This window comes from Lacerta agilis, chromosome Z (assembly GCF_009819535.1).
Source record: "Lacerta agilis isolate rLacAgi1 chromosome Z, rLacAgi1.pri, whole genome shotgun sequence".
NCBI lineage: Eukaryota > Metazoa > Chordata > Lepidosauria > Squamata > Lacertidae > Lacerta > Lacerta agilis.
The window spans coordinates 11,757,223-11,784,333 of NC_046331.1; the positions used below are offsets into that span (position 1 = coordinate 11,757,223).

At 48.5% G+C, this 27,111-nt stretch overlaps 1 protein-coding gene across 5 annotated transcripts in view; it reads right to left on the reverse strand.

Annotated features, from left to right (window-relative positions):
- Positions 1 to 751: 751 nt before the first annotated feature.
- ADAMTS13 (ADAM metallopeptidase with thrombospondin type 1 motif 13) overlaps positions 752 to 27,111 on the reverse strand; it is a 37,041-nt gene continuing 10,681 nt past the window's right edge. The window contains exons 10-32 of one of the 5 annotated variants that reach the window (XM_033137261.1): positions 23,588 to 23,738; positions 22,945 to 23,049; positions 22,503 to 22,654; positions 21,923 to 21,986; positions 20,781 to 20,910; positions 20,512 to 20,660; positions 19,432 to 19,552; positions 18,427 to 18,507; positions 16,658 to 16,839; positions 16,372 to 16,507; positions 15,134 to 15,263; positions 13,623 to 13,802; positions 12,797 to 12,986; positions 11,965 to 12,079; positions 10,924 to 11,053; positions 10,468 to 10,647; positions 9,787 to 9,969; positions 8,875 to 9,079; positions 7,585 to 7,921; positions 6,743 to 6,889; positions 4,421 to 4,597; positions 3,491 to 3,675; positions 752 to 1,307 (exon numbers count right to left, since the gene is read on the reverse strand). In XM_033137261.1, coding sequence (XP_032993152.1) covers positions 1,155 to 1,307; positions 3,491 to 3,675; positions 4,421 to 4,597; positions 6,743 to 6,889; positions 7,585 to 7,921; positions 8,875 to 9,079; positions 9,787 to 9,969; positions 10,468 to 10,647; positions 10,924 to 11,053; positions 11,965 to 12,079; positions 12,797 to 12,986; positions 13,623 to 13,802; positions 15,134 to 15,263; positions 16,372 to 16,507; positions 16,658 to 16,839; positions 18,427 to 18,507; positions 19,432 to 19,552; positions 20,512 to 20,660; positions 20,781 to 20,910; positions 21,923 to 21,986; positions 22,503 to 22,654; positions 22,945 to 23,049; positions 23,588 to 23,738 — 3,583 coding nt within the window. In that variant the 3' untranslated portion in view covers positions 752 to 1,154. Of the gene's footprint in view, positions 1,308 to 3,490; positions 3,676 to 4,420; positions 4,620 to 6,742; positions 6,890 to 7,558; positions 7,922 to 8,874; positions 9,080 to 9,786; positions 9,970 to 10,467; positions 10,648 to 10,923; positions 11,054 to 11,964; positions 12,083 to 12,796; positions 12,987 to 13,622; positions 13,803 to 15,133; positions 15,264 to 16,371; positions 16,508 to 16,657; positions 16,840 to 18,426; positions 18,508 to 19,431; positions 19,553 to 20,511; positions 20,661 to 20,780; positions 20,911 to 21,922; positions 21,987 to 22,502; positions 22,655 to 22,944; positions 23,050 to 23,587; positions 23,739 to 27,111 lie in introns of those variants that run through there. The other 4 variants (XM_033137262.1, XM_033137260.1, XM_033137265.1 and 1 more) reach the window with 4 other exon arrangements.

A 27,111-nucleotide genomic window follows, 5' to 3' on the forward strand; every position in this document is an offset into this window, starting at 1 on the left:
CAGAATTGTGATGCAGCACTACAAATGCTCCAATGGGAGCTGTAGGAAGGGGGGAGATGGGGGCGGTTTACCCTGGGTGACCTCACTGAGGGGGGTGACATTCAGCCCCCTGCCCGCCCAGTACTCCCAAGCCTACCCTGAGCCATCGGGGTAAGGGGAGCAGCTGCGCCGCTTTGCTGGTGGCATTCCCCCCCACTTCCACCTTCATTTTGACAGCTCGGGGGAGGCTTGGGAGTCACGGGTGGGCAGCGTGCCAAATATCTGCCATGGGCAGCTCACTCTACCCCCGTGGATGGCCATCTCCTCCCCCCTGGCGGGAGGGCACCCGAGCAGCTATCTCATGCCTGGGAGGGCACCCTCCGCACCGCGCCCCCCTTGGGAGTGTGCCCACCCTGGGTAGCGTGGGCATATGCTCCGCCGCTGGCTGTACAATGACAGCTTTAGATTTTTAGGTATATAGGAAGATATATGCCAAACTCCAACACTATTTGCCTCACATTCGAGAGCTGGAAAACCTGCATTTGCAACTGAGTCTACTCATCCCCCAGCGTGCCGTGGCCAAGCCTGTATCTGTAGTGAGTGTAGATGCATAACACACACAACTGCAAACATATTTGAACACACTGCATTTTTCGATATATATACTGTATATATTAAAACACCTCACCTAGAAATCAGAGGCATTTGGAATAATAATTTCCAGGTAGAGGACAGCAGAGATTGGCTGACTCAGGTTTACATGATACAGTACACAGGTGCAGGGATTTTTAATTTCAGGCTAATAACTTTTCAGGTTCACACCCATATAAAGACTTTATTGGCAGATCTCCAAGAGGTATGTGTATGTTGGCTTTAGCACATGAGAGGAGCAGGACTAATCCTGATAGAAAACAGCAGCAGCAGCATTTGAAGGAAAAATAATTGAACCTGAGGCAGTGGCAGAGCCAGGGTGAGTTCAGGCACAAGAAGCCCCTCCCTTCCACAGCAATGGGAACTGGTGCAAAAAAAAGAGAGAAGGGCTCCTGCAACCTCTAAGAGTTTTTCAGTGGGTATCACTTTTCATTCCTCTTACAAGACAAACTGTGTTTACTAACTCCCCCTGGCTATATAACCCTTGAATGAACAGTTGCCCTTGAAACAACTTGAGGCTGTGTTTATTTGGGCAAAGTGACCCAGTATTCTGCTTGGAAACCAACGCTGGCAAAGTCTTTGCTGAATTCAATTTCGGCCCTGCTCCCAACTGACTCCCAGTAGAATGGCTGGTTTCCATGGAAAACTGCGGTCTTCATGGCATTGACATCTCGGATCTGAAGAATGGAAGGTCAGGTCAGCCAAAGACCCAGAAATGTCACATCCACAACAGTTAAACTATACCAGAGGTCGGCAACCTCCGGCCCATGGGCTGGATGTGGCCCACGAAGGCCGTTTTACCGGCCCACGAGCCACCTGCCAACCAAGCCAACCGCTTGGCAAGCCACCCACATGCTGTGGTAAATTAGCACCGTGCGGCGCAGGGACTAGCCAAGTGGCGCCGGAAATTGTGTCTGCGCATGTCCAGACGCCGAAAATCGCACCTGCACATGTCCAGATGGTGAAAATCGCTTCTGCGCAGGCACGATTTTCGGTGTCACAGACATGCGCAGGCGCGATTTACGGCATCGCACTGCACATGTTCGGCCCACGGATGCTCTCTGTGGGCTTGATCCGGCCCATGGTTGGATAACCTTGCCGATGCCTGAACTATACTTTGCAGTGCATAGTTAAACCATGGAACTCACTCCCACAGACAGCAGTGATGGCCATCAACTTGAGCGGCTTCAGAAGTGGAGTAGACACTATCAATGGGCTATCAATGGCTACTAGCCATGTTGCCTATGCTCTTCCTCCACAGTTGGAAGCAGCAATGCTTCTGAACATCATTTGCTAGAAACCACAGGAGGGGAGAGTGCACTTGTGCTTGGGTTCTGGTTTCCCACAGACACCTGGTTGGTCACTGTGAGAACAGGATGCTGGACTAGGTGAGCCATTGGCCTGAAATAGCAGGCTTTCTTTGTGTTCTTTTGTTCACAATGCCTAAGGGTTCCTTCATTTCTCCGGTTTTATTTTACGTTCATTTTTATTTGTGCTTATGATGGTATCGAGAGGGTTATACACAACCACACTTTTGCACCTGCAGATGTTTCGAGGTGGACTTACTGCTCCATTTCCAGTCAGCACACGTCCCATAAAATTCCTGCTGAAATCATGTAACTTTTCACACCACAAACATTCTGGTTTATTTATTTTTTTGTCCTACATTTGTTGCATTGGTGGTGGGTTTATCCTGGACTGTTCACACATTCTTCTGCTTTATTGGTTGTTCTGCAATGCTCCCCCAAAATAGAACCACACTATTACTACCTGGAAGGGTAACTCTTCTGCTACAGGGCAACAAATGTGGGATAAAAAATAAACCAGAACATTTGTGGTGTGAAAAGTTACATGATTTCAGAAAAAAACCAAACCTAGTGGGGACTCTGGAGGGGTCCCAAATGTGGCTATACCACCATAAATGTCCAGGGTAGAAGCAGCATTTTGATGGGAAAGGAGCCGGGGGCGGGGGGGAGAGAATAAGCAGAAGACAACAACAAAATCAGAGTGCATGTTAGAAACTAGCCTCCTGGACAAAGGTAACATTTCCACTCATTGCTCCACACACTTTTGCCTCTAGCTCTGCTCACCACGGGTAAATGGCTCCCAGAAAGTTGTCCAGGAAGGAATGCAGCCAAAAGGTCAGTGGCGGACTTTGGTAATATGTCACCCTGAGTAAGAACAAAATCTGGCTTGCCCTTCCCACCTCCCATATTTTTTATTTTCACAATAATTCCTTTTGGTACAGTAGTTGCTTTTTATGGATCTTCTTAGTAGGTAAAAAGGTAAAGGTAAAGGGACCCCTGACCGTTAGGTCCAGTCGCGGATGACTCTGGGGTTGCGGCTCTCATCTTGCTTTACTGGCTGAGGGAGCCGACGTTTGTCCGCAGACAGTTTTTCCGGGTCTATGGCCAGCATGACTAAGCCGCTTCTGGCGAAACCAGAGCAGCGCATGGAAATGCCGCTTACCTTCCCACTGGAGCAGTACCTATTTATCTACTTGCACTTCATGCTTTCAAACTGCAAGGTTGGCAGGAGCAGGGACCAAACAACAGGAGCTTACCCCTTCACAGAAATTCAAACCGCCGACCTTCTGATCACCAAGCCCTAGGCTCTGTGGTTTAACCCACAGTGCAACCCGCATCCCTTCTACTTAGTAGGTACCCATAGGAATATAGGTTGTTGTTGTTGTTGTTGTTGTTTTGCACCCCCTTGGCTCAGCGCCCTGTGCAGCAGGAACCACCCACCCCACTGTAAATTGAGTGCTGATCAGGTTCCCCACCCTTGCATCTGATTAATGTTTTGCTTTTATTCTCCTAGTGTGTGACACCTGGACCCTTGCTCTGTGCAGTTTTCTCACCGAGATGTAACTGGAGTGTGTTTGGTTGGAGTCAGCTGTTGGGTCCACATATGCAGCGTGAATGGCAATGCGATGCCTTGGAGCCACGTCAACAAATGTCCTGCAAGCCCCTTGTTGTTCCTGGCCTGCCAAAGGCTTAGGGGTCACTATTCTCCCACTGGGACCGAACAACTGCACGTCACAATCTGTGGTTAAGGAAATGGATGCAGAAGAGAGCAATGAGTCCAGGGGGTTTGTGGTAGAGTTTTCAGAAGAGTTTGGATTTGATATCCCGCTTTTCACCACCCGAAGGAGTCTCAAAGCGGCTAACATTCTCCTTTCCCTTCCTCCCTCACAACAAACACTCTGTGAGGTGAGTGGGGCTGAGAGACTTCAGAGAAGTGTGATTAGCCCAAGGTCACCCAGAAGCTGCATGTGGAGGAGTGGAGGCGCGAACCCGGTTCCCCAGATAACGAGTCTACCGCTCTTAACCACTACACCACTCTGGCTCTTTAAAACTTTAAAAATGTTTTTGAAAGAGAATGCCTAGCTGCCCTGGAAAAATGACAGCAATCCAGGAACAATCCTAGACTATCCCTCCCCAAATGCCTCACTCTGTGAAAGGACTCGCTTTCCCTTCCTCGGAGCAAGGCAGAGACAAAGTACTGTAGCAATGAAAACAGACTGTAGTTTCATTACAAGAACAAAACATTAAAAGCAAGAGAAGTGCTAGGCTCCCTTGGGTGAGTGCACCACCCAGCAGTGTGCCCGACCCCTGACACATGTGCCTGGCCTGGGTGGCCCATGCACCAACCTATTTTTACACTCTGAAAAAGACACCAGAGGATCCAGCCACAGACCTCATGTCTCTCATGGAACCCTAAGCCCTTCTTAGAGCTACCTTTTTCACTTCCAGTGGAGCGAGCTCAGTATGGCAGCAACCCAACCCACCTTGATGGTATTTCTTAGCTGCCACTTTGCTGCTGTACCAAAGGAAAACTCCATTCCCAGGACCCAGGCGGCGCTGTCTCACCACCAGTGTGTTGGTCCTGGTGTTTATGGTGGAATGCATCAGCTTCTTACAGCCTGTCCGCCACATCATCCGTGTAGAAAACAACATCACGTCACCTGGAGCAAAATACAAGGGATGTTGGGGAACATGTCAGACTGATCATCCACAACCATTTTATAACAAATGAGATTGTCTGATGATAGTAAAAAGGTAAAGGGACCCCTGACCATTAGGTCCAGTCATGGATGGCTCTGGGGTTGCAGCACTCATCTTGCTTTACTGCAGGGGCGTCGCAGGGGGTGGGGCGGAGGGGGCGGGGGCCCCCGGGCAGCGCCCCTGCTGGGGGTGACATATCGGGTGTCGGCCCCGCCCATTGGGCTATTTTTAAACTTTTTTAAAATATATTTTTCAGCTATTTTCGGCACTGCCGGGGTGGAGCCGCAGGGGCCGCCAGCGAGTCGGGGTGTCACCCCCCTCGCTGGCCGCCCCTGCGGCTCTGCCCCGGCAGCGCCAAAAATAGCCCCCGCCCTCCAGCGGCTTTTCGCGCCGCTGGCTGGCTTGCGGAGCCGGGGCAAGGAGAGGGGCGGACCAGCGAAGAGGGGTAACACCCCTCTTCGCTGACCTGCCTCTCTCCCTGCCCCACTTGCGCTCCCCCGAGGGGGCCCGGGCGGGGGCTTTGGGAGTCTCTGCGGGCTGCAGAGACCCCTGAAGCCGCTGCTGTAGCACAAAGGGGTGCCAGGCTGCGGCTTTGGGGCTCTTTGCAGCCCGCCGAGGCTCCGAAAGCCCCCGTCCGGCATCCCCCGGGGGCAGGCGTCGCCGCGTGTGCGTGCGTCATGACGCACACGCAGCGATGCCCCGCCCCCGGGGATGCTGGGCCGCCGCTTTGGGAGTCTCTGCAAGCTGCAGAGACTCCAGAAGCCGCACCCTGGCACCCGGCATCCCCTGGGGGCGGGGCATCGCCGCGTGTGCGTGCGTCATGACATCATGACGCACGCACGCGCCGCGATGCCCCACCCCCCCAGGGGTGCCTCTTGGCTTCCCGCCCCGGGCAGCCAAGGGGCTAGGAACGCCCCTGCTTTACTGGCTGAGGGAGCCGGCGTACAGCTTCCGGGTCATGTGGCCAGCATGACTAAGCCGCTTCTGGAGAACCAGAGCAGCGCATGGAAACGCTGTTTACTTTCCCGCTGGAGCAGTACCTATTTATCTACTTGCACTTGCGTGTTTTCAAACTGCTAGGTTGGCAGGAGCAGGGACCGAGCAATGGGATCTTATCCTGTCGTGGGGATTTGAACTGCCGACCTTCTGATCGGCAAGCCATAGTCTCTGTGGTTTAACCCACAGCACCACCCGCGTCTCTCCTGCTGATAGTAGGGAAGGGCTATTAATTCTGTCCATTTTGGTTCCTCTCAGTTCCTAATTTTTCAAATTTTGTGTTCACTGCATTTCTGCATCACTGTGTAAATTTTTAAAAGGTCCTCATGAACATTTAGCTGCTATTTCTCATAATCTGCTATTTTATCTTTATATGCAGATGCTTTATATGCACATACAATAGAAACCTTGTATAAAGTTAACATCAGAATCAGCTAACTATTCTGGAAATACATTTTCTTAATTGTCTGCATAAGCCTGAAAGAATAGAAAATTTTCGAACAGGTGCTGAAGCACAAGGCACCTGCTGAATCTCTATTGGCAGAGGATTCCACAATATTGCTTAATGCAGTTTTTTTCAACCTTTTTTGGGCAAAGGCACACTTGTTTCATGAAAAAAATCACGAGGCACACCAGGCAACAGAATTTTTCAATTTTTCCCACGGCACACCAGGCAACAGTGGTTGAAAAACACTGGCTTAATGCACATATATTTTGGCACAGCACTTTCCCCTAATGTAATGCATTTTTGTATGCTATTTTCACCAATATATATATTAGCACTTTACCCAAAAGCATGCTTTTCTGCACACATTACTTGAGGCTGGAGAACTGTATTGCACAAATTTTGAAGGAAGGCTGTGCTTCAGTTCATGCATTGTTTCAGAAAATGTGAATTATGATAGGTTCATCTTTCAATGCAAATTCAGTTGGATTTCTCTCCCATCCTGAACTGTTGAGGACATCCATAACTATGCAGGCCAATTCAATTCAGGCCACAGAATAGGGTGGGGAAGCTATTTCAACCTAGCATCTCCTGGTTGAGTTAAGATTTGAACTGGTGGCGTCCCAGCTTTCATGTCCTCCAACGCTATGAACCAAACACTCACCTGCGCTGCAGTTCAGGGAGCTCTCCAGCACTTGGACCCTTAGGACCTCTCCTAAGGGGCGGCCAATGGCGACAATGCAGTCGCTGGCTTGCACACCAGTCATGTTGATCAACCCAGTGGAATTTAGGAACAGCTGCCCACAGGGACCTGCAAAGGAAGAGAGGCAGCAGTGCTTCTGAATGCCATTCCCATCAGTGTATCTGATCAGCAATTGTGAGAAGAGGACTAGCTGGGCCGGCCCTTGGACTGATACGGTAAGCTCTTCTTATGTTCTTAAAGAGGGCACAGCTCAGTACCAGAGCACCAGCTTCTCTTACGTTGAAGTCATTATGCCATGCCCTGCAACAGCCATTTTATGAATTTATTATTATTAAATTATTACCCACCTTTCTCCTGCAGGTCCCAAGGTGGGTTACAACAATTTGGAATTTACTACTAAGGACGCTTAAAACAAATAGCAATCATAGGTACAGGGTGGGTCCAAAACCACAACACACAACTAAGGTGTCAACGGCCAGGGTTAAAAAAGTACATTTGTACAGCTTTCTCTGGAAGCTGTATAGTTAAGAAGCCATATGGACCTCTGTGGAGAGGGAATTCCAAAACTTAGGGGCTGCCACAGAGAATGCTCTCTTCCAGGCAACCACCACCCCTGAACTTTTGAAGGCTCTTCTGATATTAACACCCAAGAGAGTCTGTAGGGGAAGAGGCGGTCTCTCAAATATGCCCCACCAATTGCACTTCCTCACAAATGTACTTCCTGGTCTAAAAGGGGTTGGCAGCCTCTGTTAAAAGGCGAAGTCTAGCGATAATCACACATAAGTAAATATAAGCTGCGCAACTGTACTCATCAGCGTCCCACAGTATATCCTCAAATCGTTTCATGGAAGGAGCTAGTCCATCAGGCTGTGGAAGGTCCAAAGCTCTATGGTGTGGCTTTTCAGGTCCAATGGTCACCGCAGTCATCAGTTGCTCTGTAGAAGGCAGCAAAGTCCTGAGATCTGACCTGGAGACTGGACCTGCTGTGGCCTGTTCAAGGCAGGGAGTGACGGAGCAACTTTGCAGCATCACAGGCTTAGGGGAGTGCATGCAAAAGGTGGGGTTCACCCGTGCCCCAGTTTTGGGATTGATGCAGAAATCCTGTCGTGTCTGAATACCATTCCCACAAGAGGCAGAACACTGGAGGGAGAAACCCAGAAGATACTTTTAAATGCACAGAAAGCATTCTCGGATGAGAGGAGCCCTGGAATAATATGGGCAGGAAACACTTTTATACATCACCCCCAACTGTCCCATCATTGGCTTATTACACTTCGATGTTGCCTTTTCCTCAGAGACCACAAGGCACTACAGATGGCTTTCCCTGTTTTGTGTGAGAAGGCTAGGCTGAGAAAGAATGGCTCCCACAAGGGTGGCATTTGGGATTTGAAGCTAGGCTGATCTGGCTCTAGTTGAAGAGTCTAACCCAGGGCTCTCCACAACCAGTTTGGGCTGGAGGTCACATTTGGAAATCTAAGAAAACTGCGGTGGGCACCACAAAATGCCCATTTCACAGAAGAAAAGCTGGTGATACTGAATCCCCCTCTCTAAACAGGCAAAACATTTAACCACTTTCCCAAAAAAACAAAGACTGACAAAAAAGCAGGCAATGCCCCCAGAACAAGTCCTCAAAGTAAAAAATAATAAAATGAGAGGGGCAGGGGGCCTTGGCAAGTACCAAGGGGGGTTCTTGAGAGCAACCCAGCTCTGTCCTAATTCCAACACATCTCTGAATGGTATTGAAGCCTGAACCAGGGGTGGGAAACCATTTTTAGCGTGAGAGCCACATTCCCTTCTAGGCAACCTTCTGAAGGCCACATTCCAGTTGTTGTTGTTGTTGTTGTTGTTGTTGTTGTGGCCAGAGGCATAAGCGTGAGGAGCAATGGATGAAAATTTTGCTTTTGTACAGACTCACCCCACCCCGTCTCCATCTTCTATCCAAGCAAGAGGCATTATCAGACTTCAGGGACACATTCTAGCCAGGCAAAAGCAAGGTGAATGGGGTGTGTGGCCTGGGAAGAGTTTTGCTGGCCAGATAGAGAGGCCAGGTGACCTCAAGGCTTTAGTTCCCCACCCCTGACTGAAAGGTTTACCTGTGTCCATTTGGTGACCCTCCATTCATAAGGGCAGACCCGGATCACACAAGGCACACTGAAGGGTGGCTTCTCTGCTTCTCGGCACTGGCTCTTAGCCAGCTCAATCTCTTGGCCCCCAGAAAGCTGCATGCAAGTCACCAACTGGGTGGCTACCCCAAGTCCACAGGAGGAGGAACATGGACCCATTCTAGTCACTTTCCACCTTCTCAGAGAGAAAGAGAGAAGAAAGTTGATCAGTGAGTCAAGTAAACACAACTGCCCTCTGCACCATCCCCAGATTTTAACCGGCCCTTCCTATCATTCCACTTTGCGCAGAACATTTGGGGATATCAGATTATCTATATCTATCTATACTGCTCTTCATAAATATAGCCCAGAGCAATTTACACACCTCATTGAAATTCAATCTAAAACATCAAGGTAATAAGAAAAATTATATGTAGCAATTTTTAAAGTTATCTGTTTATGTGTAAAGAACTGTTGAATGTTTTAGAGCCCTTGACTGTTGTTGTTGATGTTGTTCTAGTGTCTTCGTCTCAGTCTGAACCATTTGAAGATAATTTATGCATAACTAGCAGCCTCGTAGCTGGCATGCCTTGGAAATTCTAAGAAACAAAAGAAAATCATTGAAGATTTGAAAGGTTCAGCCCACCAACTTAATTCAAAATTGCTTTCAACTGTATTTCAATATAGACAAAAACCTGCTCCTTCACCTCAGGAACCATCATGCTAAATTTGGTTGCAAAATTCAAATACACACACACACACACACACACACACACACACACACATGCGCACACACGCGCACACACAATAAGCAGTCTATAAGTTGGCTAAATAATAACAAAATAATATTTGTGGTGATGAGGAAAAGACTCCAGTTAAATGAATGCACAACTAATGAATGACCTTGGGGGACATGGTTCCAGGTTGCACACTTCCTGCTCTTCGGGGCGAGGCAAACTCTCACAGACCGTGTCTGGTAGAATCTCTTCCTCCGCCTTCTCCCCCGTCACCCGTGCACAGTATAGGACCTTGCGCATCACACCTCTACCACAACTGGCGCTACATGTGCCCATTTTGTAGGACCACCTGGCAGGTGGAAACAACAGAACCAGTTGTTGAATCAAAAGCACCCGGGGGGCCAACGTGTGACTCCCACCCTCAGTTCCACCCACTGTTAACAGGCCAATCCCAGACCTCACTCTAGGTAAAGGTAAAGGTAAAGGGACCCATGACCGTTAGGTCCAGTCGCGGACAACTCTGGGGTTGCAGTGCTCATCTCGTTTCATTGGCCGAGGGAGCCGGTGTACAGCTTCCAGGTCATGTGGCCAGCATGACTAAGCCGCTTCTGGCGAACCAGAGCAGCGCACGGAAACGCCGTTTACCTTCCCGCCAGAGCGGTACCTATTTATCTACTAGCACTTTGATGTGCTTTCAAACTGCTAGGTTGGCAGGAGCTGGGACCGAGCAACGGGAGCTCACCCTGTCGCGGGGATTCGAACCACTAACGTTCTGATCAGCAAGCCCTAGGCTCTGTGACAAAGAAGGCTCTCTTTGGCCACTGCCCTCAAAACGATTGGCACTCACCTTGCTGGGCATGGTTCCATAGCACATTCTCTGCTGCCAGCTGGCCTGTGCATCCGGCTACATTTTGAGTGAGGAAGAGTCCGGGTTGTGTTCTTGTCTCGCCGGATGCAGCGGACCGAGAGGGGTATCTTTCCTCCACCACAGGTCACAGGGCATGGAGCAAGTTCCTTCACTTCCCAGCTGGAGAGAGAGCAGGAAAGGAGGAGACAGACACAAATCAACTTATTCCATCTACTTCCTTGGGCTTGTGACAAAACCATGGATCCGGTCACTGGTGGCAAGCAGGGATAATCTCCAGGTGACCGTCAGGCAAGGAATCGTTTGCAAACTCAAGAGTGAGTGGATTCTTTTTCTCTTTCTTCTGGGCTGCAAATGTGCCTCAAGGGCCTGTGAAAGGAATACAAGGCTAGAACTGCAAAATCAATTCGTACTTATGCTCATGCTATGCACTTTTACCTTGCTGGACATGGCGTGGGGTTACACAGTTCCAGCTGACTCGCTGGCTTTGGTGCCTGGTTACAACGTTCCTCCTCTGCTTCCTCTCTGGTGTCAAAGACCAGGCAGACATAGTTCAGCCACATCAGGCCTGGAAAGAGAAGTGGCTAGAGTGGATTTTGTCAGTTATGTAAAACTCCTTTGTTTTCCCCCCAGGAGCCCACTTGATGAGCTCCAATTTCTTTTAATTCCTTCTCGCAGGGACACTGGATCTTCCCTCTTCCAGCTCTCAGCCTGGCAGCAGCCATTCCATCTGGCTGTGAAGCCAGAAGGACAGAAGGGAAGCAGGGCTATTCCACTGGCTCTGCTGAAAGACCAATTTATTTTGGTTCTCCCTCAACTGTCACCTAGTGGCTGCCATTCAATCAGGCTGCAGAGGAGTGGGAAAGAAACAAGAAGCAGGGCTATTCTACCAGTAATCTTTGGCTCCCATGCAACTAGTAGTGATCATTCCATTGGACTGCAGCAGGAAAAGAGAATGGAAACAGAGCTATTCTACTGGATCTACTAAGAGATCAGTTGCATTTGGCTTCGTCTCAACTCTCCGCTGGGCAGCAGCCATCCCATCAGGCTGCAGCAGAGTGAGGGTTGGGACTACATCAGTTCTGCTGAGAGACCAATTCCATTGGGCTTCTCCAGCCTTCAACTGCTATCTAGCTATGGCCTTTGCACTCCATCGGGCTACTATTTAACATTAAGAACCAGTCCCTGAGCTTGCTTATTCCTCTTCCCTCCTCTTCCCTATTTTCTTTCATGTCACGTCACTCAGGATAGACAGCCTGCCTATAATCAGGGATTGTCTTGCTTTATTGATCATATGTAAGCCACTCTGGGAGCTGTTTTGGTTGAAGAACAGAATGAAAATGCTTTGAAGTCAAACAAACAATTAGTGTAGGATAACAGTGTTGTCAAGACAAAGATCCCTTCTGAAAAATGATAATACACAAAATAGTCTTTGATGAGCTCATTAATGCACAAGAAGCACCTAGGAAACCACCTTACCTCCCCCACAGGTGACAGGGCATGCTCCAGCCAAAGGGCTCCAGACATACACTGAGCGATTTCCAGTCTTATGAGGCCAAAACGGGACCAAGAGCTCTGAGTGGGGCATCTCTTCCTGCTGCAGAAGAACACAATATCTCATGGCAGGGAAACAAGTTGGAATGTGGAATGTAACATATCTGTCAAGGCTCCCCTTTAGGGAACCCTGGGGTCTCCAGTTTTGGCACAGGGATCTTCTCAGCAGCTTCATCATACTACAGCTCCCAGGGTGAAGTATATAGCGCTGATGCGTCCAGTTTGAGGATGCATCTATGCTACATACTTGACCAACTTATTTTAATAGGCTACATTGTCAACACGGTCTCCTCCAGAAAACCATTTCATGTTACAAATATGCTGGGATTTCTGTTAGTCGCAGAGCCTTCTCACAGAGCTATATTACTCAGGAGTCAACGGAGAGAAAAGCTGAATAAGTGTATCAGACATGGCTTGAGCTGTTAGCATACAGCAGCTACATTCAACTGCAATTGTATTTCCCTCAATATTTCTATTTTCCCTTATATAATGTACTTTGTATGTTCTTTCTACTATTATATGCTTTTTTATGCACACTTTAGTACACGCATATTTTGGTATACATGGAGGACTGCATTGTAAAACTTGGAGAATTGCAAATTTTGAACCATGGCTGCATTTTAGTTTGTATATTGTTTTGAAATGGCAAATTAGGTAGATTTCTCTTCAGACACGAACTAAACTGGACTTTCCCTGCAACCCTAACTAGACTGGCCTTTAGTCTAGTCCAACAGAGCTCCTCCTATGCTCTACGTACCATGTTCCATCCCAAAGGGCAGATGTTCACCATGCAAGACACAAAGGCCAGGGGCTTCTCATCCGCTGGGCACAGGCTGGCATCTACGGTACTTTCCACCCCATCCCAGAGCTGAACGCAAGTCAAATTCACTGGGGCAACCCCCAAGCCACAAATCGCAGAGCACTGGCCTGGCTCTGATTCCTTCCACCTGTATAGGAAGTAACAGCCATTACAGAGTGGCCTGGGCCACTTCTGGATTTCTCTGCAACAGATTCTGTATTCACTGTGTGTTCATGGGTGGAGAGATGGATAAGCTTTCCAAATCTTTCATGGAATATAATGCTATCAATGGCTTCTAACCTCAATGGTTCTGTTTTCCCTTCATTATCTGAGCCAATCTGCCTCTGCAAGAGGGGAGAGTTGCTGTTGCACTCAGGTCCTGCTTGTGGACTTGCCATTGGAGGAATCAGGTTGGCTGGACTAAATTTTTTGGTCTGACCCAGCAGCCAGGCTCTTCCTATGTTCTCCTTGGATTAACTTAGAAATGATTGATGTTTTCCTGGTGTAGTTGAGTGAGATCAGAAAAAAAACCCTCAATGTAATTTTGTGAGCCAATGAAAAGACTCAGGGTGCCAGGTGCATAGCTGTCAACTTTTCCCTTTTTTAAGGGAAAGTCCCTTATTCCAAATAGGATTCCTCGCAAAAATGTATGTGTGTTCCACCACCCATCTTCACCAATCACCACACATTTCTGCAGTTCTTCCTTGCTCTTCCACAGAATCACAGGAGGCCGAGACATTGGACAACCCATTGGCCCTCATGGGTGACTTATATGTTTACTTACCTTGGAAGACACATCTCAGTGTTGCAGGACTCGACAGCTGATGGTTTGGGAGCATCCACGCATTCTGAATCAGGCAGGGTCACATTCAATCCTCTTTCTTCCTTTGCACAGTGAACCAGCCGCTCCATCACACCACCGCCACAGGGGGCGCTGCAGGGCCCAAAGTATTCTGCTACCCATCTTGGAGAAAACAGGAAGGGCCTGTCACACCCACCCACAGTCATGCAGGAAGTGGCATCAGGAACACAGGAAGCTGCCTTATAAAAGAGTCAGAGCTAGGGGTGGGCAATATACCCAGAACCAGTTTGAAGTCCGTATCGTATCGGTTTCATAATTATTGACCTGGCAATATAACACCAATCATGATGTGTGCGTGTTTATGTGCTATGCAAAAATCACAATGTGGGGAAAGCCATGAAGCCAACCAATGCCTCTACAAAGCTTCATCCTTATTTCAGTCATTGGGATGTATTGGTATATCATGATATATCACAAGGTTGAAAACCAGATATCGCCCAGCCCTATTCAGAGCATTGATTCAAATAGCACAGTAATGTCTTCAGTGACTGGCAGTGGCTCTCCAGGGTTTCAGACGGGTCTCTTCCAGCCCCACCTGGAGATGCCATTGGAGACCGAACCTGGAACCTTCTGCAAGCAAAGCAGCTGCTGCAGTCACTTGAAAAGAAAGCAATATTCTAGTCCTTTTGGTTCTGAGTACAGGGGATGAAATAAGCAGGAATGTTGGAAGCTGCCTTGTATGAGTCAGACCACTGGTCTATCTAGCTCAGTAGTGACTCTCCAGCATTTCAGGCAGACAGTCTCTCCCAGCCCAAGCTGGAGATGCTGGGGATTGAATCTGGGACCTTCTGCATGCAAGGCAGACGCTCTTCCTGGGACTCTGTGCCACCTAGTAAGACCATTGCACCAATCTTGCCTAGCCAATTCTAGCAACCAAACTGGAATATTAGGACTGGTGGATTCATGCAGAGTTGGTCTTCTGAGATAGCTTCATTATGTACACATCTCCTAACTTAACCTATATTTACTGTTAGGGCATAAGCTAACATAGGAAGCTGTCTTATATTGACCCAGACGGTTGGTTACCTAGCTCACTGTCTACACTGACAATTATTTGGAGTTTCAGAGGATTCTTTTCAGCCCAACTTGAAGATGCTAGAAACTAAATCTGGGACCATCTGCATGGAAACAATGAGCTACAACCCTTTCATAGAAAGTTGCTTTGTACCCAGTCGATCCACTGGTCCATCTAGCTCAATATTCTGTGCACGCTGGCAGTGGTTCTCTTGGGATTTCAGGCAGGGAACGTCCCCAGCCCTAACAGGATTGAACTTGGAACCTTCTGTATGCAAAGCAGATGCTCTACCACTGAGACCCTACTATAGCCTTTTCAGTGATAGCAGCGATTGGCTATGCTGAGGCTTTTGAAGATGAACATGGGTGACTTGGGCTCTTCCTTTCCCACAAAGAGAACTAGCAGTACTTTTACTCACTGGGGCTGGCAGGGGGCCACAGCACAAGGCTCTTGCCTGGCAGGAGGCCTTGGGGTCTTCAGACAATGTAGGTCATCCGTCATTTCATTCCTTGCCTTGTCAAAGCAGGAGTAACTGACCTTCAGAGCGCCTGCAAAATATGAAGTGTAAAGGAGATCAAGATTTGCCGGAAGGAAAGAGGGGAGTCAGTGCTGATTGGACAGAACAGCTATGGGTGACAAGACAGACAATATTAAAACTGATGGCCACAACTAACAGGTTAGTTATTTTCTATGGATCTTCTCTAAGTAGAACTTAGCTGGATACAACTAATTGCTTTTCAGTACATACTCTGCCACATGAAGTATGTATCATTGTACACATTTAATCCAAAGAAGCTCATTTTTGTGCACATCTCAACCCCAAGCACACATATTGCCACTTTTTTTTTTTGGACTCAAGGAATTTGAGAGTGGCAAAACTGGAAAGTTAATGCCTTTTAGGCGCTGTGGGTTAAACCACAGAGCCTAGGGCTTGCCGATAAAAAGGTCAGCGGTTCAAATCCCCGCAACGGGGTGAGCTCCCGTTGCTCGGTCCCTGCTCCTGCCAACCTAGCAGTTCAAAAGCACGTCAAAATGCAAGTAGATAAATAGGTACTGCTCTGGTGGGAAGGTAAACGGGGTTTCCATGTGCTGCTCTGGTTCGCCAGAAGCAGCTTAGTCATGCTTGCCACATGACCTGGAAGCTGTACGCTGGCTCCCTTTGGCAGTAAAGCGAGATGAGCACCGCAACCCCAGAGTCCGTGACTGGACCTAACGGTCAGGGGTCCCTTTACCTTTACCTTTAGGGTGGATCAGGTTAGTCCACTTAGAAATGTGGACCAAATGAAATCCTCAATCATCCTTATTACTTGCAGGAAACCTGGGGCTATAACATCCAGTGGTGTCAATTGGGAGTGGTGGGGTGTGCAAGAAGACCAAGAGGGGGTGGAGCCATAGCTAATGACAATATCCTGTTCTCCTCCCTACTGAGTTCTACAAGGGCAACAATTGCAACTAAGGAGGAGGCTGACAGGCTGGGCCTGTGGACAATATTTAAGTAAGAAGGTAGGCAGAGATTGGTGAGACAGTGTTCCACTTGCCCCACTGCACCTTTATTAAGTCAGCATTCTGGAGAGCAATCCCACCTCTGCTCAAATAACTTCATCACAGAAATGTCCCAATGAATTGAGCGTGGAGCCAGAAAACAATGTGCCTTACCTTCCCCACAGCTCACGGAGCAAGGGCCAAGCTGGGGTACCCATGCATGTACCTCTTTCTCACTTGGTCTGAAGTAGCTGAAGACAATGTCTGGGCTAGTGGCAGCCCCATACTCCTTCCCATATTTTCTATAAACCTAGAAGGGAAAAGGAACCAGGGTTTGAATGGCATCCAGAGATCAACCCAATGGCTTGGCTGATTTCAATGGGTTTAAGCAAAGTGGGAAAACTCAGGCCCACAGGCCAAATGGCCTGCCAGCCCTCTCTATTGGGCTTTACCGTGTTACCTGTATGTCTATGTCCTCCTGCGTTGGCCCATTCACATGAATCTCCTCCAAACTCGGCAGGTTCTCCACTGTGAGAAAGACCTTGTATTCTATCCGGTTGTCTTCCAGGGCCGAGGGGTACGTGGTGTTGAAAGAGATTCTGCCTTTCCCTGCCACTACATACTGCCCTTGGACCTTCACACCTAGAAGAAGGCAACAGAAATGTGTCACCACAAGGGATGGGAGATGCCCGCTTTTCAACATTGCAATGTATCACCAGCAGAACACAGTAGAGTAATATATGATGATGTCTGAAAATGAGGAGGAAGGAGGACTTCAAAGCAGATTGAACAGGCTCAGTACAGTAGCCAGCCAGCCCTCCGTAGTCATTCCTCCTTTGCTGCGCCGATGGGACAGCATATACCGACAGCGCCTCTCACCGCCCCATAGCAGGTGCACCAGCTCCCTCCTAGCTTACCCTGTGGGTCTTGTCACACCTCTCTATTGGGCTGTACCGTGTTACTTGTATGTCTATGTCCTCCTCTTGTCACACCTCACAGAGCACCTGACATTGCCGGCGCCCCAGCAAGCCCCGCTACCTCCATCTTGCGGGCAGCAGCTTGTGGGGAAACGGGTGCCACCGCCAAACCACCATGAAGGCCCAGAGGTGAGGAAGAGGAGCCAGCGCTGCTCTCCATGTGCTCCCCACACAGGGACTCAAAGGACATGGCTGTGCCTCCGCTTCCCAGCACCCAGCGTGAGGCAGAAGGGAGGCGGCAGCTTGCTAGCTTGGCTGGAGAAGCGATGGCAATGGCAGGCGAACGAGTGATCACAGTTCACAAGAGATAGCCGCAGGCACGGCTACCACCACCAGCCCCACTTCTGTATCTTAGGGGGCAGCTGACCTGTGTAGGGAGGGAGGGTGTGGGCCTCCCTCCCTCCCTCCCTCCCCAGTCTAAGGAGAGCTGAGGACTGAGAAAGCCCATGCGTGAAACGCTGGCGACACCTGCTGGCCTTCATGGTATATTGCCTACCCTAAAACTGAAATTGTCACCACTATGACCAGTTTCAAAACCAGTTTCGGGCGATGTTTGCCAAGACCACATCTAACTGGTACAGCTTTTGCTGTGAATATAAGCATATTAAAAATTGAGCTTTGTGAAAGCATGGCTTAGTAGTCACACTCCCAAGACATTTGTTTTTGGATTGGCTTTTAGTTAAAGGAAACTGGGGGGGGGGGGGTGTTTGCTACATTGGAATATTGTGGTTCCCACAAAATGATGTGTTTGTTGAGCATTCATCCTGATTTGCTTGGGCAAAGTTTATGCAGAGGCCAGACAACATACCCTATTAAATGAGCTGTTGTTCAGAATTGTCTGCGGGGAGGTTATACATCAAATGAGAGCATTCATCCTGATTTTCTTGTGTGGTGTTTATTCATTTATTCCACTTTTTAATGCATTTCCCCGTCACTTTCATTACCACAAAAAGTCATGTTTTTCTTTTAAGAAATGAATTTGTTGTGCTAGAGCGACAGAGCACTTTAATCCACTTTCATTATGCAAATGTATATTTCTGGTTTGTGACTGATTTCCCCCTGCAAAATGTTTGCATTCTCGAGGCAATCTCGTATGGGTTTGCATTAGAAATTATCAAGGTTGGTTGTGGCAATCTTAAAGCAGCTTTACTATCTGCAGCTTTGTCTTATATGTTTAAAGGATTTCAGTTTGTTTGTGTTTTGTTTGTTTGTGTGTGTGTGTTTTTTTTTAAAGCTGCATTACTAAACTCACCCAAATGCGTGAACAGTGGGTTCCGGTTGACCACATGGACCATGGTGGTGTTAGGAGGGAGCCTCAAAAACGTAACATACTCTGGAAGGGGGACAAAAGAGAAAGGGGAAATGGGGCACATTTATACCAAAGAAGATCCAAGAAAGGAAAAACGAGAGGCAGGAGAAGATGTCTGCAGCTAAAAACGTGTGGGACTGAGGCACAACCAGGCAAAGTGTAAAATTCCATTGAAAAATAGAAGCAGAAATTGCTGGTGCTTGTTTGCTTGGCTTGCTTGGAATGTAAATCAATCCAGCAAATACCGATTGGTAATTGGTGGTGTTTTCAGTCTGCAAAGGATATGTAATTGATTACTTCCTCTCATGTGCCCTCAGTTTAAATTGTGCTTCCTTTGTATTTAAATGAATGATGAGGAAATTATTATGTCGTTCATTGCGTTAAATTTGTAACTTACCTGTACATGTGATATGATAATAATATAATAATTTATTATTTATACCCCGCTCATCTGGCTGAGTTTCCCCAGCCACTCTGGGCGGCTATGTGGAAATTATTATTTAACTTACATGAAATAGCAGAAAGCAGGCACATGATATATTATCTGGTGGAAACCGAACTGCAGGGGCAAGGAAACAGTGCTGGTTGGGATAAGAACAGCTCAGAATGGAAGCTGCTGGCTTTTTACAGCCCCAGCCACGTGACACTCTAAGCTATGCCAAAGCTATGCCAAAAGATTTCAGCGTCCCAATGCAAAAAATAATTTTTTTTCACTTTTAATCACTGAACTAAACTTAGATCAAAGCAAAATTTAGTTTGCAAGTTGTTTTGAGAGAACCCGATTTCTTCCCCATCACTACCAGGAGCCACTCACTATATTTCGGCTAAACTTACTTTCCAGGCTTGTTCTGAATGTAGTGAAGAAAAAGGTGTGCTCCATTCTTGGAGGAAAAGAATAATAAAAATGTTAACAATTAGAAAAGAAAAAGAGAAGGAGCGGCACTATACCTCTGGATTTTCCTTCCGCGTAAGAGTCCTTCACACGAAAACAGGTACTGTTGTCTCCACCACATACTCGGCACATATCCTTCCTCTTCACAGAATCCATCCTACCGTCACAACCAAACATCTGGGCAAAAAAGAAAGCTGCTTCAATTGCGCCCAGGGAATGATGGAGCCACAACTGGCCTAATGCAGTGATAGGATATGATTAAGGTCCCCAGCATGGTGCTCATGGACACCATAGGGCCCTCAGTCCACCACCCCTTAATTTCTGCCCCCCCATGAGTTGTTTGGACTTTGGGGAGTGTTGTCTATTGTGGGGGAGTTGCCTGCCTGTTTTTTAAAATATATTTTTACTTATTGGGGGAGTTGCAGTTCAAAAGCACGTCAAAGTGCAAGTAGATAAATAGGTACTGCTCTGGTGGGAAGGTAAACGGCGTTTCCATGTGCTGCTCTGGTTCGCCAGAAGCAGCTTAGTCATGCTGGCCACATGACCTGGAAGCTGTACGCTGGCTCCCTCGGCCAGTAAAGCGAGATGAGCACCGCAACCCCAGAGTCGTCCGCGACTGGACCTAATGGTCAGCCTTGCTCCTGTGCATTTAACAGCAGCCAAGAAAACTAAACTGAGTGTGTTTAACAGGTTGTTTCTTTTAACGGGCTATTTCTCAATTCCTCCTTATGGGATTCCCACTGGGGCATCTGAAAGAACAGGATGCCTGACCGGATGAGCCACTGGCACAATCCAGCAGGGCTATTCTTAAATTCTTATGTTTAATAACAAAGCATTGTTTTCTGATTTTATGTTATGCCTTCAGCTCTTAATCTTTTGAAAGCATATTTTTATGCAGGGAGCAACTAATGTCAAATGAATCATAATAATTACATAAATGCACAATCAAGGCTTTTCCTGTCCTGGAGATACATTACTGTATAGGGAAAGCTTCACTGGGATGAGTCACTGAGGAGACAAAGTAAGAATGGGTACAAGACAGAAAAAGGCACACGATTTATTTATTAAAGGGCCTGCCTGCCTTAATGAAGTGCCAGTTGTTCTCTGGCACACCTCTGCATGGCTGTTGTCCTTACCCTGCAGCTGCCCATCACACAAAGGCCAACCACTGTCTCTTCTGCAGGGGTGCTCAGCTCACACCTTGTTCCATCTATGAATCGGTCCCCTCGGCTCACCATGAAATTCTTCCCAGATGCCCTACACATGTGCTTGCACATGGTGTCTCCTGTGATAGGTAGAAAGTACCTAAGAGTTTTAGTACAACAATGAATTTAAATAGTTTTTGAGAAAATGTTAGAACTCCCTTCCCCACTCCATTTTCATAAAACTCCCAAATTTGGATTACCTTTGGTGTAGCCAACAGCCGACACCCACTTATAGAAGGATGGAAACTCAAGGCTGAGGTAAAGTGGTTTCAAATCCGTCAAAGCACATTGTTCATCCATGAAACCCACCTGGGTTGTCCTTGGGCAGGGCTATGGAAGAGGAGACAGACCAAATGGCTGAGATCAAACATGCCATTTCTTACCGCCATAACAGCTGGGCTGCCCTTTGCTTTTGGGGGGAACAAGTAAATGGCCCACTCTCATAACCACATTGGTGAGTTGGAGGCAAGTCCTACTGATTTAAATGGAGCTTAATTCCAAGCAGGGGCTTTTAAGGGATAAATATCATGTCCCAAACCTGAATTTGTGGAGATAGCATCAAAGGAGAGGCAGTGCTTTTAGAGATGGATTGGCAGGTGGAAACGTGGGGGTACTTAACCCTTCCTGTGTCCACCAACTCTTCCCTCAATTTAAGCACATGCACGCATATTCTAATTATAGTTGCTAATACTCTTCTGCAAGGGACCACATCTATGCAATTCCCTTATGTAGCTTTGTTCCACCCTAAGACCATCCATAACTAGCTGGAGCTTGTTCTTTCTCATTGCAACCTCCATACATGCTCCATTGGGAAGAACTGTATAGCTCAGGGGTGGACAGTCATGTAGAGCTGGGAAAGGCTTTTGCCTGAAACCCTGGAGAGTTGCTACCGAACAGTGTATGGACAATAATGTGTCAGCTGGACCAATGGTCTGACTTGGTATCAGGCAGCTTTCTATGCGCCTGAGATTTTCTCTACAGCTTGAGGACTAGAAACTTGACACAAAGCTAGGAATTAGAGGTCCACGTCTGTGGATGCTGAACTAGACTCCTCACCAATGTAAGAAGAGCCCACTGGATCAGGCCAGTTGCTTATTTAGTCCAGCATCCTGTTCTCCACAGTGGCCAACCAGATGCCTATGGGAAGCACGTTAGTGGAATCTAAGTGCAACAGCACTCTCCCCTCCTGTGATTTTCCAGAAACTGGTATAACTGGTACATTCCATATGTAAGGAATCATGGAAGACAACACAGAGCCTATCCACATGAAGAGTGGCTTGCTATTTACAAAAGGAAAAGGTGCCAGGGCTTTCTAAACAGAGGACAGAAGCTGCCTGCCTACCTGTTCATTACATATCTCTGCTTGCAAGTCTTCTCCCTCACACTGATGTCCACCAAAAGCAGGTCTGGAAGGAAATGACACCTTTGTATGTGTGGCAGGAGGAGAGAGGATCTTAATCACACCCACTCAGTATATTTAAAGCAAGTCCTGACCCCAATCCTGGGAACTGTAGTTTCTTAAGGGTGCTGGGGGGGGGGACCTACAGTCCCCAGGATTCTTTGCATTGGGTGAGTGAAATATGCTTTAAATGCATGGTGTGTGACCCATCAGATCTCAGTTTCTGAAGCGAAGCTGCTCTCTGAGCATAGACAAGATGCTGGTCAGCACGGACCCGGGACACACCTGGCCATCAAACAGCCTTGCCCAGGAGTCATGGAAGGGCCTATGAATATGCACTGCACTGCTAAGCAGACATTTACACATCTCGTTTCAATTAAGTGCCGCAGAAGCTGTCCCATTGGGGCAAATGGAGCTTTGCTCCAACATCGTCAGTCCACCTGCATCCAACTCTCTCCCAGGCTCTACGGCTCTCTTTGATCACAGTCCCCCAAAAATGCTGCTCTAACGAGGACTTACTCACCTGGGGTTGTTGCACTGTCGCCGCCTGGCCACGACTCCCCCACCACAGCTCCGGGAGCAGTCAGTAAAGGCAGTCCAGGTAGACCACTTCCCATGGACCGCTGCAATAGGAACCAGTTCTTCCAAAGATCTACAGTGGCCTTTGGAGCACCACTGGAATTGAGAACAGCACGGCCATCAAGCACCAGAACAGCAACACAACTAAGGCTATGGAGGTGTGAATCCAGAAGGGCCACAGAGAAGCTAAGCAAAATGCATGTAGCTGAACTCTCAATTCCCATCACCCATGGCCACAACATCTGGAGGACTACAGGTTCCTTAGACTGATGGGACTCCCATCAGTTCAAGGCAGCCTGGCCGACATTCAGGGTGCTAGACCACTAGAGGGCCACAATGTCCTCATCCCCGTTCTACTGCTGTTTCATATCAGAAGACCCATTTACCTTGTTGATTCCACATTCAGTACCATCCAGGAGGGGAATGAGGATCCGAGTGCAGCTGGATTGGTCGGCTGGATTAGTGTGGCAAGAAAGAACTTTGCACATGTCCTAGAAATAGGAGAAGGGGGGCATGGTGATAGGTGCCCTGCTGCTTTATTGGTTATTATTTATTTGACATAGGGAAAACATGGGAGTGGGGAGTATAAGGGAAACCACTCCCACAGCCTCAGCACCCTGCCATAACTCTGGCCTACCTTACTAGGGTGTTGTCCAATATGACAAAGATAACATACATGACATGCTTTGAACATGCTAAAATACTATGTGAATCTAAGAGCCAGTGTGGAGGTGTGTCAGATTAGGATCTGGAAGACCAGGGTTCGAAACCCCTTCTCAGCCACAAAGCTCACTGGCTGATCCTGGGCCACTTACCATCTCTCAGCCTGTCCTACACCACAGAACTGTTGCAAGGATAAAATATTGGGGGGGGGGCAATAGGAGGAGTGGAATGTATGACACCTTGAACTAAAGATACATTTTTATCTCATCTCAAGGTGAGATAATACATAGCTGAATTGGAAATGCTATGGTTATTATTATTTGCATGCAATATCAGCATGACCCAGCAGATAAATATAATACATACAATGTCATGCCTGGAGAAAGTGCAAGCTGTAGCTCCGCCCCCAAAGGCCGTTTTGCACTGCTCATCCACCCCATAATAAAGGCCTGGCTTCCCTCCTGGGATATTGTCCTTGAGGTCTGGCAAGTCATTTGTGCAGCTTGCTTGGCCTGTACTGGGGAAAAACCAAGACAGAAAAACTGCTTGTGGATTAGCTTCAAGGAGTGCCAAGTGCCAACTGTTATTAAATGCATAGCCCACCAGTGATCTCTTAAAAAAAAACAACCAATGGGTTCCATCATAGTCCAGATGCTAGGGCAGGGCTATGCAGATGGAAGAGGTGAGGTGGAGTCAGGAGTGGTGTGGCCCATTTTGCCGCTTGAAGCAGAATGGAAAGTGTTGCCTTGTTGCTGCTGTACCTGCTTCTCTGCCCACCCTGCTACCAGCGGTGCCAGCATCTGCACCAATTTGCATGAATCTTGCTGAAATCAAACTGGGATATTGCCTTTGGGGGTTTCAACCACCTCAGTCCGCCACTCTGGGCAGGGTCATGTAGCTAGGAGATGTCTCAGCTCTCAGATGAAGGTGATGGGGCTATGCAGATAAGTCCTGCCTCAGCTCTCACTGGCTGTCATTGAGTTCTGTGGGGCTGAGCAAAGTCACCCTGGTGAGGCAGTTTATAATATGCAGATGAAGTGGGATGGGCTATTCAGATAGGAGCTGGCTGAGCTCTCAGGGACTGCAGTTTAGCATTTGCAGATGAAGGAAGTGGGGCTATGAAGGTGAAGGCTGACTCAGCTCTCAGTGGTTTCCACTGACTTCTATTTGAATAATAATAATAATAATAATAATATTTATTATTTGTACCCCGCCCATCTGGCTGGATTTCCCCAGCCACTCTGGGCGGCTTCCAACAGAAACCAAATACAACAATATCAAACATTAAAAACTTCCCTAAAAAGGGCTGCCTTCAGGTTTTTTCTGAATGTCAGGTAGTTGTTTATTTCCCTGACCTGTGATGGGAGGGCGTTCCACAGGGCGGGCGCCACTACCGAGAAGGCCCTCTGCCTGGTTCCCTGTAGTTTTGCTTCTCGCAGTGAGGGAACAGACAGAAGGCCCTCGGCGCTGGATCTCAGTGTCCGGGCTGAATGATGGGGGTGGAGACGCTCCTTCAGGTATACAGGACCGAGGCCGTTTAGGGCTTTAAAGGTCAGCACCAACACTTTGAATTGTGCTCGGAAACGTACTGGGAGCCAATGCAGATCTCTCAGGACCGGTGTTATGTGGTCTCGACGGCCACTCCCAGTCACCAGTCTAGCTGCCGCATTTTGGATTAATTGCAGTTTCCGGGTCACCTTCAAAGGCAGCCCCACATAGAGCGCATTGCAGTAGTCCAAGCGGGAGATAACCAGAGCATGCACCACTTTGGTGAGACAGTCCGCGGGCAGGTAGGGTCTCAGCCTGCGTACCAGGTGGAGCTGGTAGACAGCTGCCCTGGATACAGAATTAACCTGCGCTTCCATGGACAGCTGTGAGTCCAAAATGACTCCCAGGCTGCGCACCTGGTCCTTCAGGGGCACAGTTACCCCATTCAGGACCAGGGAATCCTCCACACCTGCCCTCCTCCTGTCCCCCAAGAACAGTACTTCTGTCTTGTCAGGATTCAACCTCAATCTGTTAGCCGCCATCCATCCTCCAACCGCCTCCAGGCACTCACACAGGACCTTCACGGCCTTCACTGGTTCTGATTTGAAAGAGAGGTAGAGCTGGGTATCATCCGCATACTGATGAACACCCAGCCCAAACCCCCTGATGATCTCTCCCAGAGGCTTCATATAGATATTAAAAAGCATGGGGGAGAGGACAGAACCCTGAGGCACCCCACAAGTGAGAGCCCAGGGGTCTGAACACTCATCCCCCACCACCACTTTCTGAACACGGCCCAGGAGGAAGGAGCGGAACCACTGTATAACAGTGCCTCCAGCTCCCAACCCCTCTAGCCGGTCTAGAAGGATGTTATGGTCGATGGTGTCAAAGGCCGCTGAGAGATCCAGCAGAACTAGGAAACAGCTCTCACCTTTGTCCCTAGCCCGCCGGAGATCATCGACCAGCGCGACCAAGGCGGTTTCAGTCCCATGGTGAGGCCTGAATCCCGATTGGAAGGGATCCAAATGGTCCGCTTCTTCCAGGCGTGCCTGGAGTTGTTCAGCAACCACCCTCTCAATCACCTTGCCCAAGAATGGTAGATTTGAGACTGGGCGATAGTTGGCCATATTGGCCGGGTCTAAAGATGTTTTTTTAAGAAGCGGTTTAATGACCGCCTCTTTCAGCGGGGCTGGGAAGGCTCCCTCACAGAGGGAAGCATTCACCACCCCGCGCAGCCCATCGCCCAGCCCCTCCCGGCTAGCTTTTATAAGCCAGGATGGGCAAGGATCAAGGAGACAGGTGGTTGGTTTCACTCGTCCAAGCAGCCTGTCCACATCCTCGGAGGTAACAGACTGAAATTGATCCCACGCAACTGGACTAGACAGGACTCTGGCACTCTCCCGCCCTGGCCCTGCTCCCACGGTGGAGTCTATCTCTTTCCGAATCTGAGCGATTTTATCTGCAAAAAACTTTGCAAACGCATTGCAGGAGATCTTGGGGTCCCTACCAGGCCCCGATGACGAAGGTGGCTCCGATAGATTCCGAACCACCTGAAAGAGTCTCCTGCTGCTATTTTCCGCAGATGCAATAGAGGCAGTGAAGAAAGTCTTCTTCGCCGTCGCTATCGCCACTTGGTAGGCTCGACGTTGAGCTCTAACCTGTGTTCGGTCGGATTCAGAATGGGTTTTCTGCCACCGGCGCTCTAGCCGTCTCAACGATTGTTTCATCGCCCTCAGCTCCGGGGAAAACCACGGGGCTGTCCGGGCTCCATGCAACCGGAGAGGGCGCTTCGGAGCCAAACAGTCAATAGCCCTGGTTAGCTCCACATTCCAGCGGGCCACCAGGGAATCGGCTGAAAGGCCATCAACATGGGATAAAGTATCCCCTACCACTCTCTGGAAACCATTTGGATCCATTAAGTGGCGGGGGCGGACCATCCGAATTGGTCCCACCTCCCTGCAGAGGGGAAGGGTTGCGGAGAAGTCCAGTTGCACCAGGAAGTGATCTGACCATGGCACTTCTTTAGTTTCACTTTTTTTAATGTCAGATCACCAACATCCATAGAGGTGAATACCAGGTCTAAGGCATGTCCTCGGCTATGAGTTGGACCAGACTTATTCAGGGACAGCCCCATGGAGGCCATGCTTTCCACGAAGTCCCGAGCGGCCCCTTGTAAGGTCGTGTCGGCATGGATGTTAAAATCCCCTAGGACGACCAAACTAGGTGACTCCAGGAGAACATCCGCCACGACCTGAAGCAGCTCGGGCAGGGAATCCTTGGTGCAGCGGGGAGGTCGGTACACCAAAAGGAATCCTGTACTGCCCCTATTGCCCAACTTCCAGAACATGCACTCAGAGAACTGGGTCTTCCCAATAGGACGCCTGGTGCAAACTAATGACTTC